Source organism: Colletotrichum spaethianum (assembly GCF_022836535.1).
Source record: "Colletotrichum spaethianum MAFF 239500 DNA, contig07, whole genome shotgun sequence".
Taxonomy (NCBI): domain Eukaryota; kingdom Fungi; phylum Ascomycota; class Sordariomycetes; order Glomerellales; family Glomerellaceae; genus Colletotrichum; species Colletotrichum spaethianum.
The window spans coordinates 83779-96558 of NW_026054777.1; the positions used below are offsets into that span (position 1 = coordinate 83779).

A 12780-nucleotide genomic window follows, 5' to 3' on the forward strand; every position below is an offset into this window, starting at 1 on the left:
TCATCCTATCGTCAATGCTGTTAGCTGCGGTCTGCATGCCGAAAGAATCTCGTCAATAGCATCTAGATCCAACCAGAGAAGCCCGGAAAGACAGACTTCCAAGATGACCAACATGCCGCGTGCACCGCGGAGGCCAATCTGTGTCAGGATGACGACGGCTCGGTGTGCAGTCGCCGTTGCTTCGTTGGGCTGCTCCTCGCGCTTGCGTCCATCCATCGTGACAGCCGACGTCGGAAAACCTTCGAGCATCCGGTTGGCCTATCACCCCCGGCTTAGGTATTTGGGTGCGAGGGCAGTCTTCGTCAGCTATCATTTCCGAGCCCCCCGCTGCTCTTCTTACGTGCGTACGGAAGTACTCGGTAGCACGGAGAGGGGCAGGACATGCCTGGATCTGCCCTCCCCCTGTCCAAACGACCTTCCAGGTTTTCTCAAGATGGGAACCAGACCCCTGTGCAGGACCTCGTCTCCAGCTAATAAGGTGTCCTTTCGTCACACTGCCTCCTTGTGACCACAGGTCGGAATCCGTACGCCCAACCTTTCTGGCTTTTGCCTTTTGCTACTGCGTTCACGTCGTCGGCAATCCTTGTCTTGGTCCCTGAACCCTGGGCCTGTTGGGCCACAAGAACGTCCCAACATGGTTACACGTGTAGATCTGGGCGCACCAAAGCCACTTTACGCTCTCGTTTCCAGGGGAATTGTGTCATCCATGCGAAAAGTCCTGGATGAACCTTAAGCTTCTGAGGCAAGATGCTCTTGAATTGACAGCTCCAAGCCGCATTGAATACCTTGCACAAATCGCGCACGTCACCAGCGCACGTCTGTCCGTACGTTAGGCCTCTAAGCTAGGGTTCGAGAGCTGAAGCACGACGACGTTCGGCACTCTTGCAATCACGACGGCATCGGCTTATTGTGCCTTGCACCATGTCATAACTCAACCGCGGAGGAAACGCATCACATCTCACTCTTCTGCAATCGTGCGCGGGATGGACACGCTCGGAGCAACGTCAGGAAACAACTCGCAAAAAGGTTGGTGGCATTGGCACGGAGTTAGCCAGAAGAAAATCGGGCGGATGGGGTGGCGGCCACCACACCTGTTGGTTGTCTCTCATCTCGCTTTCCATGGAGAATATGACAGTTGGCTTTCGGCATGAAACGCAGCGGCGACCAGCGCCCCAATTTCTGCACCTCCTCGGTCCTCCCAGTCCTGCCGAGATGTACCGGCCCCCTCCCCCACTCCCTGCAAGAATTGTAGGAAAAGAAAAACCAAAAGGTACGAAACGGTGCAAAATAAGCAGCCTGTACCGGTAGATTGATGGCTTAGTATCACATGTCACATTCCTGTAACACGCACACCTGCGCCGACAGGAACAATACAGTAATGGTAGGGTGATCGAGTTGATGTGATTGCTTTTGTTCAGATGTCACATTATGTCGAATATCACAAGAATAGGGAATGACGGCGCTCAACCTGAGCGCCTGAATGGACAACTCATTGTCTAAAGGTGCTTTTGTCCGTTCTTTGGTTCCGGGTGCCAGGCGAGGTTAATGAGATCTGACCAGTATCGGACGACATGACATTGGGGACTAACGACTTTACCAATTTCCACAACGGTCGAGACGTAAGCAACCCTACACTGCAGATTTTGGCGACTTTGGAGACCTGCATATTTTGAAGACTTTGGCGACTTGGGCAGCCCGACTCACAACCCTGCCGTCTTGCCATTCCCCAGCGCCACAATTAGGACCAGTCAATAGTGGCCTTTGAAATCAGGCAGCTTAAATTGCTTCATTCTATAAATGCTATTCCCTTTTCTAGTGACTAATCACAACCTAGATAAAGGGCCACGGTGGTGCAGAGACCCTCATCTGGTTCTCGATAAGAAAGCGCTGCTATTACAGCGTACTGCGGACCCATTAGAACGGATTCGAGGAGTCGACTGGTGCGCCAAGAGGGGCTTCCGAAACTGGGCCGCGATTATTGTTCATTGTTTGGTTTCCCATTGCAAATTCGACTTTGACGCGCAGATCCTAAATACGGAACCCTCGCGTACTGCCCACCATTTGAGTACAACCTTGTTCCTTGCCCGGTACGTAAGGAGAGATTCTGCCCGTGGGTCACTAATTGCACCGCAGGCTGAATGCAAGGTCTAACGGGTCCCTTCTGTAATTGTTCAGTGGGTTATCCTTATTGCTGTGTACAGAGTTATGACTCAAGACTGTATGTCACTGCCTCTGGCGCATACAGCAGTTCCGTTCAAGGCCGTCACTATCGCGCTCGGCTCAGGTCAACACGAATGGGTGTGGTTCGCTGTTTTGAAACCTAATGTTCGCTCATGAAGATCGAGTCAGAGGGAACACAAGTCGTATAAGATACCGAACATAAGTTTTGCTTCACATAGATATTAGCATCTCGTGATGCTTTTCGGTCAGGTGGCAAAGCAGGTCTTCCCCCAGCTACTGCGGTAAGGTGGAAGAAAAGGCAAAGGCAACAAGCTTGCATGTGTCTTGCAGTATGCTGGGTTAGTGGGAACTCACAACTCATCGTCATGTGGAGAACATCCAGCATGAAATTCGAATAGGCCCCATATCAGCTCAGACTTAGCACCGATAGGCCAGAAAGACTCCCGGTGTGGAGATTGGCAAAGCAGATGGTCGCTAATGTAAGGGAGTCGGAGGCGACGAGGCTGGCAAAGTCTGCCAAGGATTTAGAGCATTAAGGTCTGTTCACTCTTCCGCAAAATCGGCACAACATAGAAAGTTGACGTGTCAGCGAGATCTACCAAAAGTCCCGGCCGGACGATGGGTTTACCGAACACTCTGAAATGAAAGTGCTTAAATGATCTTGTTTAGAAGTACTGTTCCTCAAACCCTTTGGCACAGAGGGAATTTCAGAGCTCTCCTGAGAAAGCTGTCACCGAAAAAGAACGATAATATTACGGGTCCATAGAAGGTCAGCTGAGGTGGCAGATTGATGTGCGCTTCACCTGCCCCTCGCCAGACAAACATTATCCGAGTAACTTGAACTACTCAACGCCCTACTGACGCTCCAAGCACGCCCTGCAAATAGGGCGTCAAAGTCTTGTTTCTCCTCTTGTATTACTCTTCGGAGCCGACCAGGTCTTCACAGCAGATGGACCTCGCTGAGCCTCTGCAGTGCCACCCTTTGCTTCTAGACTAGGGAGCGCGATGGTTGGCCATCATAAGCATAGGCCCGCATTCCCGCACGTATTACCGTAAGATGGACCAACTCATAGGTCAAGATGCTGCTGGAATACCAAATCTGATTTGACAACAGTGAATTAGATCGAGAGCACTCGGCAGAATCCCCGTGGATCCATTGTTATAACCATAGTGATCAGGTGTTACGGATTGAGGACTTCAAACGAAACCCCAAGGAAAAGAGGTGGCAAACGAGAAGCCCCCGGGCCCGCTTTGCCAACACATCACTACAGCTCCCTGGCTGGGGCCAACACAATTGTCTAGGTGCTAGGACCAAGGTTCTCGGAAATACGACATTGCGGCTCTGCAGACCACATGACAGACCTCACAGCCAACTCTACTTGCCTCATTGGGTACAGACAGAGAAAGTCGTCATGGCTGCATCCACTCTCGTTCGCTTCTGCACCTTACACCCTGCACCTAGCAAGACTCTGTGCATCGGCTGGGTAAACGCGAGGAACGGCCAATAGCACATACGGGAAGCGCTTCCACATTGCCGGACACCGGGACCCCCTCGTTCTAGGAGATTCAGAGTCAGACAGCGTTGAGTTTTGTCCAACCCCTGACCAAACAGGCGTCTTCCTTTCCCGGCTGCACTCAGCATCGTATGTTTCTATCCGTGCAGAGTTCTGAGTCGCAACCGCGACCAACCTTGTGTTACACATGATTTTATCGCTCGGCATCTCACTCATTCAAACCTCATTAAAAAATCACATTGAAGTGGACAATCGGTGGCAAATACCAGGAGATAATAGCAGTTATTGGAACCAGCCAAACTACCGTGGCGATCCTATGGTAGCACGGGGTGAAAGACACCTCAACATGGAAAATTTTAGCTGACGCCTTCAGTCTATGAAGCTTAATCTCTGTGATGCAACAGAACGAATACACGTATCGAATAGTTGGTCACCTAGGTGTGTAGCTCCACTTTTGAATGACTGTTCAGAAGCCTTTTTCCATTTCGGTTGCTCATTGCGCGCGCGCGCGCGCGCACTCATTTGCGCGGGCGTGTGTGTGGCGAATACCATGCAAATAGTCTATTAAATCGCTACCTCATGCACAGGAGAGGGACGATGCGGAGAAGCTCTCGGAGGAGGAACAAAGGAGAAAGGGGATGAAGAGAGAGGAGAAGGAGTGGAGAATTATGCCATACATTTACACTAGACCATGCTTCACTGGGGTCTTGTGGCCCTGCAGCACTACGCTTAATTCGTTGTTCTCACATCACCCAGTCACACTGTAAGCCCCTTTGGCGAGTTTCCTCCGACGACTGACTGGTTTCCTTGAGCACTTGGCATCCCGGCCAAGAGTCTAGCCCGCCAAGGCTCTGTAATTGCTGAGTGCGAACGGCTGCTGACTTCAGGAGATTGCATGGCCTGTTGTGAGTATGGGCCAGACCATCTGAGTACTTCAAGGGTGCTCAAATGACGTGGCATAGGCCAGCATGCAGACCGGACGAATTCTTTCTCAACGCTTCCTGAAACGTACTGGCTGGAGTGCGCTGCCGTCTTAACATCCTTCTTCCGGAGCCTTTAATTTCCCCTTCCACAGAAAGAGGGTGTGTTGTGCTGGCTTCCATTGGATGAGCTTAATGTTTTCCCCAACCGGTTGCTGCGCCTTGGCGCCTTGAAGCAATGAATCCCGGGGATCGGGGGTTTCCTACGGCGGGTGACACCGCCCTAGGAAAACGAACAACAAGCTCACAGCCACCTTGAGGGGTGGGCTTTTGCAGACCCAAAGGCGGATCATATTTTGCGAAGCTACATGTTGCGAGCGGGAAAATCAAAGGCTTCGGGTCTTCTAGGACGTCTGCTATGAGATCCAAACTTGCCAGACACCAGCACCTTCAGTAATGCGAACCATGGTGCGCAAGAAGGCGTCCAACCCAATAGCCTCATTGCGTACGCAACGCCTGACAGCCTAAACTTGCAGAGGCTCACTGTGGGTTTTGGTTTCTACATTTAGTCATCTTTTTTGCCACCAGCTCAAGCGCCCGCCCGCGTGTGTCTGTTGAATGCCACGCTGTCGGTGTCTGGTCCCATTTACAAAGAGGGCTGGCCACTAACTTCCCAGCATAGCTATCCTTTTGCCAAGCAACGAGAGGATATAGACATGCACCGCATCACTCCTTACTCCGTGGCATATAAATACCGAATTGCGGTTTGGGCAAACTAGATGATGTCTTTTGGCCAAAACAGCGCGACTCAGGTCAGGCTTGCAGCTAGTTGGACACTGTAGGTGGAGTGTTTTATGGGTATCTGTATTTCTCTGGCACTTGAGCACCGGTCAGCCAACAACAATAATGATTATCACCATGGGCTGAATGACGTTGGTCGCGGATGAGACGAAGCTTCCCACCGAAAGGGCGGCAGGCTTCGGACGGTACGCGTTGACGGCGGAACCTAAAATAGATAGATACGCACGGGCATTTGGCCACTGGGGCCACCCCCGGAACGGCCAACGGGAAGACTATATCGGAGGATGCACAACTTTTGGCGCCTCAAATTTGCCCAGCACGTCTGGCGCTCGCTAGCTTTGTAGCCACAAAGAAGGGTGTCGCAATTGGCCGGGGAAGCTGGGAGAACTAATACTCGCGCATCAGAGATCAGATCCTGCGTGGGCTAGGTCAGAATGGGATCACACCCGTCGCTGACCGGTGAAGGCGGCCCCACTCGGTAAACAGGGCTTCCGTCGTCGTGCTGGCCTCAACTTAGGAGGATACACGATGGTTCCACTACTCGCATGGGGAATTTCATGGTTCACATGCCATATGCGTGGAACCTGGATGGGTGACGATGGCAGGTCTCTTGGAGTCTGGTCTGAGGTTCCTAAGTAGGGCAAAACACATGCTGTGGATGTTTCTCTGGAACAAAAACCTGAGCAAGGATTGAGAAGGAAAGTTTCTTCTGTTGTGGCGTATGCAGAAGCACAGCGAGACATGACCGCGACAGGTTCCAGAGTGCGTCTCTGTTCTCCCGCCATCTGTCATGTCCTTTGTCGTGGCCCATGTAAGAAGTGTGCTTACGCGAAGACCCAAGAGCCCCCAGCAAAATCAGTATCTAGAGTCTATCTTTTCAAGCTGTTCAAATTTTGGGTGATGGACATGCATTGCGATGAAGAAAAAGGCACCAGGACTGTTGGCTGACTGGCTTACAGCGCATAGAGTACACCATTTTTACATAGTCAGTTACCTACAGTGGGATAGCGCCCTGGAAACTTCTTCCGACGCCCACCTGCAGACGCTCTTTTGGCGCTTTCCTACCACCTCTTACTATTTCGTGAAGTGGCAGGGTCAAACTTCATCCACATAACCACTACTAACTATTGCAGATACAATGACGTTAAGCTTGAAATCGAGAATGCTATAGGATTACATTTGATACCAGTAGCGCTACAAAGTCTAAGCAAAAGCAACCTACTCGAACCGCTTTCCAACTCCTTTCAGGTTGTGCATAATGTCTGTTTTTGACGGAACCTTCAAATCTTCCGTCTCTTCACAGTTCGAGGAGTTTAGAAGACGCTGCAGGATGTTTGCAACTTCTCCGTGAACTCGTACCAGGCGAGCGTCTGGACCGTCAAAGGCAAGCACTGACTTAGGGACTTGAACTGTGGCATTGGTGTGGACGCTACTCGAGGTGGTTTTCGGATGCGCTCGAGAGTTAAGATCTTTGTGTGATGTGCCGGTCTGGCTGCTCCAAGAGTTAGTCACAAGTCAAAAGGAGATCAACTGCATCGATAGAACTTATCACAGCCTGGCCTAGACTAAAGGACTCTATCAAAGGCAAATGTGGTACAAACTAATGATACTATTGTCACAAAACGACAAGGTAATAATAGAAAGAAAGCTGGCTCGTAGAGATGAAAGATCTTACCTTGCGGTGCTACCATTGTTGACGAACGTCGAATCCACGACGGATAGTGTGGACATCTTTGCCGGGCCTTAGAACAGACGCAAGGAACTACAGACGGTGGGCTTCCTCTTTTTCCAGGCGTAAATCGTACGACAGCAATGTCTATGCTCTGAAGTAATAAGATGGAATGAAGCGGATGTAAGGATGGTGAAAACCATCACATCTAACTTGGGCAGGAAGGTCGAATTTAAGAAAGTCATCCTATAGCGTGTCTAGAACGAGGCAAGCACAGATCCAAAATCGAAAAAGGGACAGAGCGTGGTAAGAACGAGAAAGATCGGGGGCGGCGGTTGTGGTATGAATCTGTGTTCATCTCGATTGAGGTAGGAAAAGCAATATCAATGTGAAGCTGAAGGACAGCAGGACAGGACGGTAGGTATGTAGGGTTGCATTGTCGGAAATCAGATCGAACGGATCGAGCTCCGGCGATCCGAAAGCTAAGCGTGTGGGACGACAAGGACGAAAAAGCAACAACAGAAATCAGAGCAGGTTGTGGGACATAACACGAAGGGGATTTAGGCGTGGACTGAGAGGCCCAACGCCTTAATATGCAAGACGGATGGGAACCGTTGCAGCCGCGGCTTAGCGTGCGGCAGGGCCGCTCCGAACCAGGTCGGACACGGCAACGGGTGACTGCATGTTGCATATGCTACTATTACGAATCCGCCTCCATCGCCAAGTACCAGGATGATGCGGATTCTGATGACATCTTTTTAGATTCATTTCTTGCAAGGCCTGTACATTTTGTCAGTTAGTGTTTCATTCCGACCCTAGACGACCACGGTGAAACAATGGTGTCCTGTCACCGCCATTACGACCCCGATGACCTTTGCTTCATACTCGTGATCGTAACAATAACCTTGAAAAGCCTTTGTGCAAGGCGATAATTGATAAGAAATTAAAGTACTTGTACCAAGAGCTTTTCTTTTTAAGCTCTTGAGCCAAGTCTTGTTTTGTACCTCTCAACAGAATTGGGTTCAAGGCACTTAATGTCATATGCCTTAATTTTTTTACCTGCTTTTCAAATGAATACAAGCTACTTCATTTAGTGATGTCTTATGACTTCTTGCTATTCTTTCAGGCTGCTAGACGTACACATGTCTTGGGAGCTTAAGGCCGAGTTCCAGCCCTGGAGAATCGCATAAGGATATGAGTTTATTGTTGAGATAAACGCGAGCTAAGAACTGGGTAATGATGCATCGGTTGTATGAAGCGGAGGCTTTCACCAATGGCCATCTCTGTATGTAAAAGCGCAAGGCCGATTTGTAAGTCATCCCGTCAACATGAGTATCGAACACCTTTAGTGCTTGGGGTTGGGGTCAAATCTCCAATAGAAGTCAGCATTCTTCACGCTTTTGCCACGCTTCAACTTGATACCACTGCAATTACAGCTGTTCACCGAAATGCTACTTTACGGGCTGTTGCGAGTAGGTCTCCTTTTTGACTAGATACTTTTCATTCTAGAAAACACAGTGCTCTTAATGCTGCAGGCTTTTATCAATTCGCTCAAACAAATGGCAATCCTAGAAGCACCTAGTTTTACATCCGTACGTAGTTGAGTAAGGACTAATTAGGAGTTGCTTGTAACGTTAAAAAATGGAATTCGCTTTGCCGAAACGACCTTGTAAATCCATCTATGATCCATCATGGCGTGGCACACTTAGTGCAATAACACATGGCACCAAGCAAGGAATATAGTTGGCTAAAGCAGCCAGATGGAGACAGACCACCTACGGTCCTTGTTACAAGATTTTTTGGACGTAAAAACAATGTAATGGGATCAAGTGATGGATCATAATAAATATGAGCAATTCCACCTCAAGGATCAATCCAACGACTATTGATACATCATGTATATAGATAAGGACTGGGCTTGTGGCTCAATAGCTCTTTATAGACAGCCCTTCAGCGGTCAACACTATGATTGACATCGTCGGTGTATCTTAACTCTTAAGCTTTAGTAGTACATGTGAATCTTGGTTTTATATCTTCTGTTGAGTCTACGACTGGTTACTGATTATCTGAAGACCTATCCCAATCAAGGCTCAAACCCCCATAGAGTAAAGCTCTTCTCACTGATATACTTCAGAAACACGCATAATACATTCCTTCGGCGCCGTGACCAGAGAGTCGTACGTATTCCAAGACACTAGCTTCTCTGGAAGTTCAAAATCAAACTTCCATAACAGCAATGTCAGCAGAACCCTCAACTCCAAATATCCGAGCCTCTTGCCCCAGCAACCTCTGTTCCCGGCACTAAAAGCCAAGGTCGGCCCGCTGGCCGCGTTAAAGACTAGTTTACCGTCTTCGCCTCTCTTGAGCCAGCGTTCCGGCCGGAACGCCCCCGGGTCGAGGTCGTCCCAATCTTGTCTCGCGGGCTTGTATGTCCTGGACGTCTCGCTCCGCATGTGCTCCTCTACGGGAACCGAAGGCATGTTAATCGATGCACCTGTAAGGTTGAGAAAGACTTGCGTGTCTGCGGGAACTGGATGACCGAGTACAATAGTATTCATCGAGGTCGTTACCATGATGGTCACGACCGGGGTGTTGAACCGCAACACCTCCTCAATAAAAGCATCCAGGTAAGGGGAACGGTGGATGATTTCGGCCGGGGTGGGTAGCCTCTTCTCATCCCACGCGGCGCTGTAAGTCTCGCGCAGATTGGCTCGAATCTTTTTCTGCTCTTCGGGGTGGGAGAGAAGCCTCCGCATCAGCCAGAGCAGGGAACCCGTCGAAGTATCGTGACCAGCGATGAGATAACCAGACAACTGGTCGAGAATGCGGGGGTCTCGGAAGAAGGGTTCCCTGCCAACTTTCTCGGCAGCTTTCATCTCCCGTTGGATCGTGTAGTCAAGGGCCGACTCCGGATGGCCCCCTTCAGACAGCCTTGGAATAGCCGCGGTGATCTGCGATTCCATGTACTCTTTAAGAGTTCCTTCTGCCTTGCGCACTGACGGCAAAAGTTTGTTAGCTCTATGGTACAGCCGAGGCCAAGGCATGTAGAATCCTTTCCAGAGCGATTCCTCATTGACACCAAGAGCCCAGAGCTTGAGTGACTGTTCGGCAGCGGGGAGGTGGACAAGATCGTCAACCTCCAACTCACGGTCAACGACGTATGATCCGTCGTCTTCTACAGCGGCCAAGTGAGATAGCTGGCGTTTGACGTCTCCGCCTTCGGGGCCAAGACCCGTTGCCGCACTCAGTATGGCATCAAAAGAGAATTCCACAATGTCATTGAATACATTGAACGGATGGCCCTTGGCCATACGAGCTTTTGTACTCCACAGCTCAAGCAGGTTGCAGGCCACGGCGTAGACGTGGGGTACATTGACCTATCACTCGAGTGTTAATGCTACTCGTACACAATATTTTCAGGAGCCGGCAATGGCACATACCGTGTTCAAAAATGATGGAGCCATGAGATCCCTCACTAGATCTCTGCTGCTCTTGAACCGAGGATCGAACGTCTCCATCGCCGGAAACGCATGCGGTAGGAGCCCGCTGAAGACGTCCACCTTCTTCCCTCTTTTGAAGTCGACCGCATCCCGGTGGCTCAGGATGTCGTTCACTTCTCGGTAGTCGGAGACGAGGACAGCCGGCTGCGCAAAAGGACCCAAGAAGATTTGGGTGAGGGCAGAATTGTGCCTGTGCGCTTGTGCCAGAAACCATGGCCGGATTCCCTTGCCATTTTTCTCCCATTCCCCTAGCTCAGCCAGGTCTCCCATGAGGCGCTTTGCGGCATCACGATTGTATGGGATTCCAGGCAGCGGTCGGCGATAAGCCAGTCGCACGACCCAGAAACAGAGAGTGAGGACCAGAACCCCGACAATCGCCGTCGGAGGGACTCGAAGAGGTAAGGGGGAGATATCGTGCGCCATTTCCTTTGATTGCGTAAAGAGTCTTGAAACTGTCTAAAGTGATGGGAGCTGGGTCGTACAGCTGTACTTTGAAAAGCAGACCCTCAAGGGCAGTGGATGATGTGTCGGGTGGGTAATGTCACCCTCACAGCTTATTGCCACGCTGCGTCTTCCAAAAGCGCAAAATAGGGCCGAGATATCTATAGCCTATGTAACTCTCGGTTGCATCAAGACGCGAAGCTATAACTTGGCGTGCACAAGAAGGATCCCCCGACACGCCCCCGAGGGTGAGATGACGATGTGAATTATTCGTCTTGGGTATGATTGCATTGGAAGGGGCAGGATGCCCGGGGTGGCTGCAGACGAGAGTGGGTGCCTATTCCGAGGTGGGTGGACCACCATGTACATGGTGTAGGTATTTCGACAACACCGATCAGCTTGGGATGACAGGAAGGGCTTGCCCGCGTCTCAGCTGCTTAGAACTACGTTAATAAAGCATTCTAGGACCCGAACTCGTACGTGTCCTAATAAGATCATCATCATATAACTTTGCGTCTTGCTCTGATCATCGTATCATCTAATACTCATTCACATACCCCCTGCTGCAATACATCATGGCCCAAATCTTACAGTCCGAGAAGCAGGCCAAAGGACAAACCGAAGACGGTTCCAATCCAGATGGTCTCTCGCAGCAGTACGGAGGCGTCCACGCCGGAGGATGGGTCGACCTCCTCCCGGTGTCGTGGATCCCTTACATCCAGCTATCGCGACTGAGCCCGCCGGCCGGACTCTTCCTCATTTACTTCCCGCATATCTTTGGCGTCCTCCATGCCGCGAGTGTCCATGACTTCCCTCTTCAAGATGTCCTCCGTGTGAGTCTCGTACTCTTGGGAGGGTCCTTCTTCTGCAACAATGCCAGTCACGCCTGGAACGACCTCATCGACGCCCCCATTGATGCTCAGATCGAGCGGACGCGAACACGGCCTATTCCGCGAGGCGCCATCACACCCCGCGCTGCGGTCATTTTCGCTTGCACGCAGGCGATAGGAGCAGCCGCCTTTTTGCTCTTCCTGCCCCGCGACGCAAGCATTGCGACAATTCCAACCATCATCGGAACCATCTATTACCCCTGGGCCAAGAGACACACGCACCTGCCCCAGCTCGTCCTTGGTTTCTGCCTTACATGGGGCATCATGATCGGCAGCTCAGGCATGGGAGTGCCGAGTCCTTGGACCGATGCGTCGACCGTCAGCCTGCTGGTGGCCTCTATACTCTGGGTCGTCGTCTTTGACACAATCTACGCCCATCAAGACCTTGCAGACGATCTCAAGGTTGGTGTGAAGAGCACGGCAGTTTTTATTCAAGGTTTCGCGAAACCAGCGCTCTGGCTTCTCTTCCTGGGTATGACTGCCTGTCTCGTGTCGACTGGCTACTATGGAGGCATGGGTCTCCCCTATTATTCCCTCACTGTGGTTGGATGTGTCATCTCGGTGGGCTCCATGGTTGCCAAAGTTGATCTCGAAGATCCCGCTAGCTGTTGGCGTTGGTTTTCCCAAGGGTTTTGGCTCACTGGGGCTGCGATCGCGAGTGGTCTATTGGCGGAGTATGGGGTTCTATCAAGCGGTTTGCTGGGTCTCTAGACTTTAGAAATGGAACGTTGTCCCCTTATTTGATTGCAACATTCAACTGTTTAGGAATCATTCAATTAAACGTCGGGTGAGAGCACGGGGCGGCGGTCAAACGGAGCTGGGCAAACAGTTTCATCTTCTCTACAAGATAGTCTCCGTAGCAGG

General features: G+C 50.8%; 3 protein-coding genes across 3 annotated transcripts; 1 reads left to right on the forward strand and 2 right to left on the reverse strand.

Annotated features, from left to right (window-relative positions):
- ColSpa_03465 (uncharacterized protein) lies at positions 1–216 on the reverse strand (the record flags this gene model as incomplete). The annotated part of the gene is made up of 1 exon (XM_049269677.1): positions 1–216. The coding sequence occupies one exon, from the start codon at positions 214–216 to the stop codon at positions 1–3; it is 216 nt and encodes a 71-aa protein (XP_049125634.1).
- Positions 217–9202: 8986 nt separating this feature from the next.
- On the reverse strand, positions 9203–11008 carry ColSpa_03466 (cytochrome P450 monooxygenase TRI13; the record flags this gene model as incomplete). The annotated part of the gene is made up of 2 exons (XM_049269678.1): positions 9203–10462; positions 10526–11008. 2 exons carry the CDS (start codon positions 11006–11008, stop codon positions 9203–9205), a joined length of 1743 nt encoding a protein of 580 aa, XP_049125635.1.
- Positions 11009–11601: 593 nt separating this feature from the next.
- On the forward strand, positions 11602–12627 carry ColSpa_03467 (4-hydroxybenzoate polyprenyltransferase, mitochondrial; the record flags this gene model as incomplete). The annotated part of the gene is made up of 1 exon (XM_049269679.1): positions 11602–12627. The coding sequence occupies one exon, from the start codon at positions 11602–11604 to the stop codon at positions 12625–12627; it is 1026 nt and encodes a 341-aa protein (XP_049125636.1).
- Between the last annotated feature and the right edge of the window lie 153 nt (positions 12628–12780).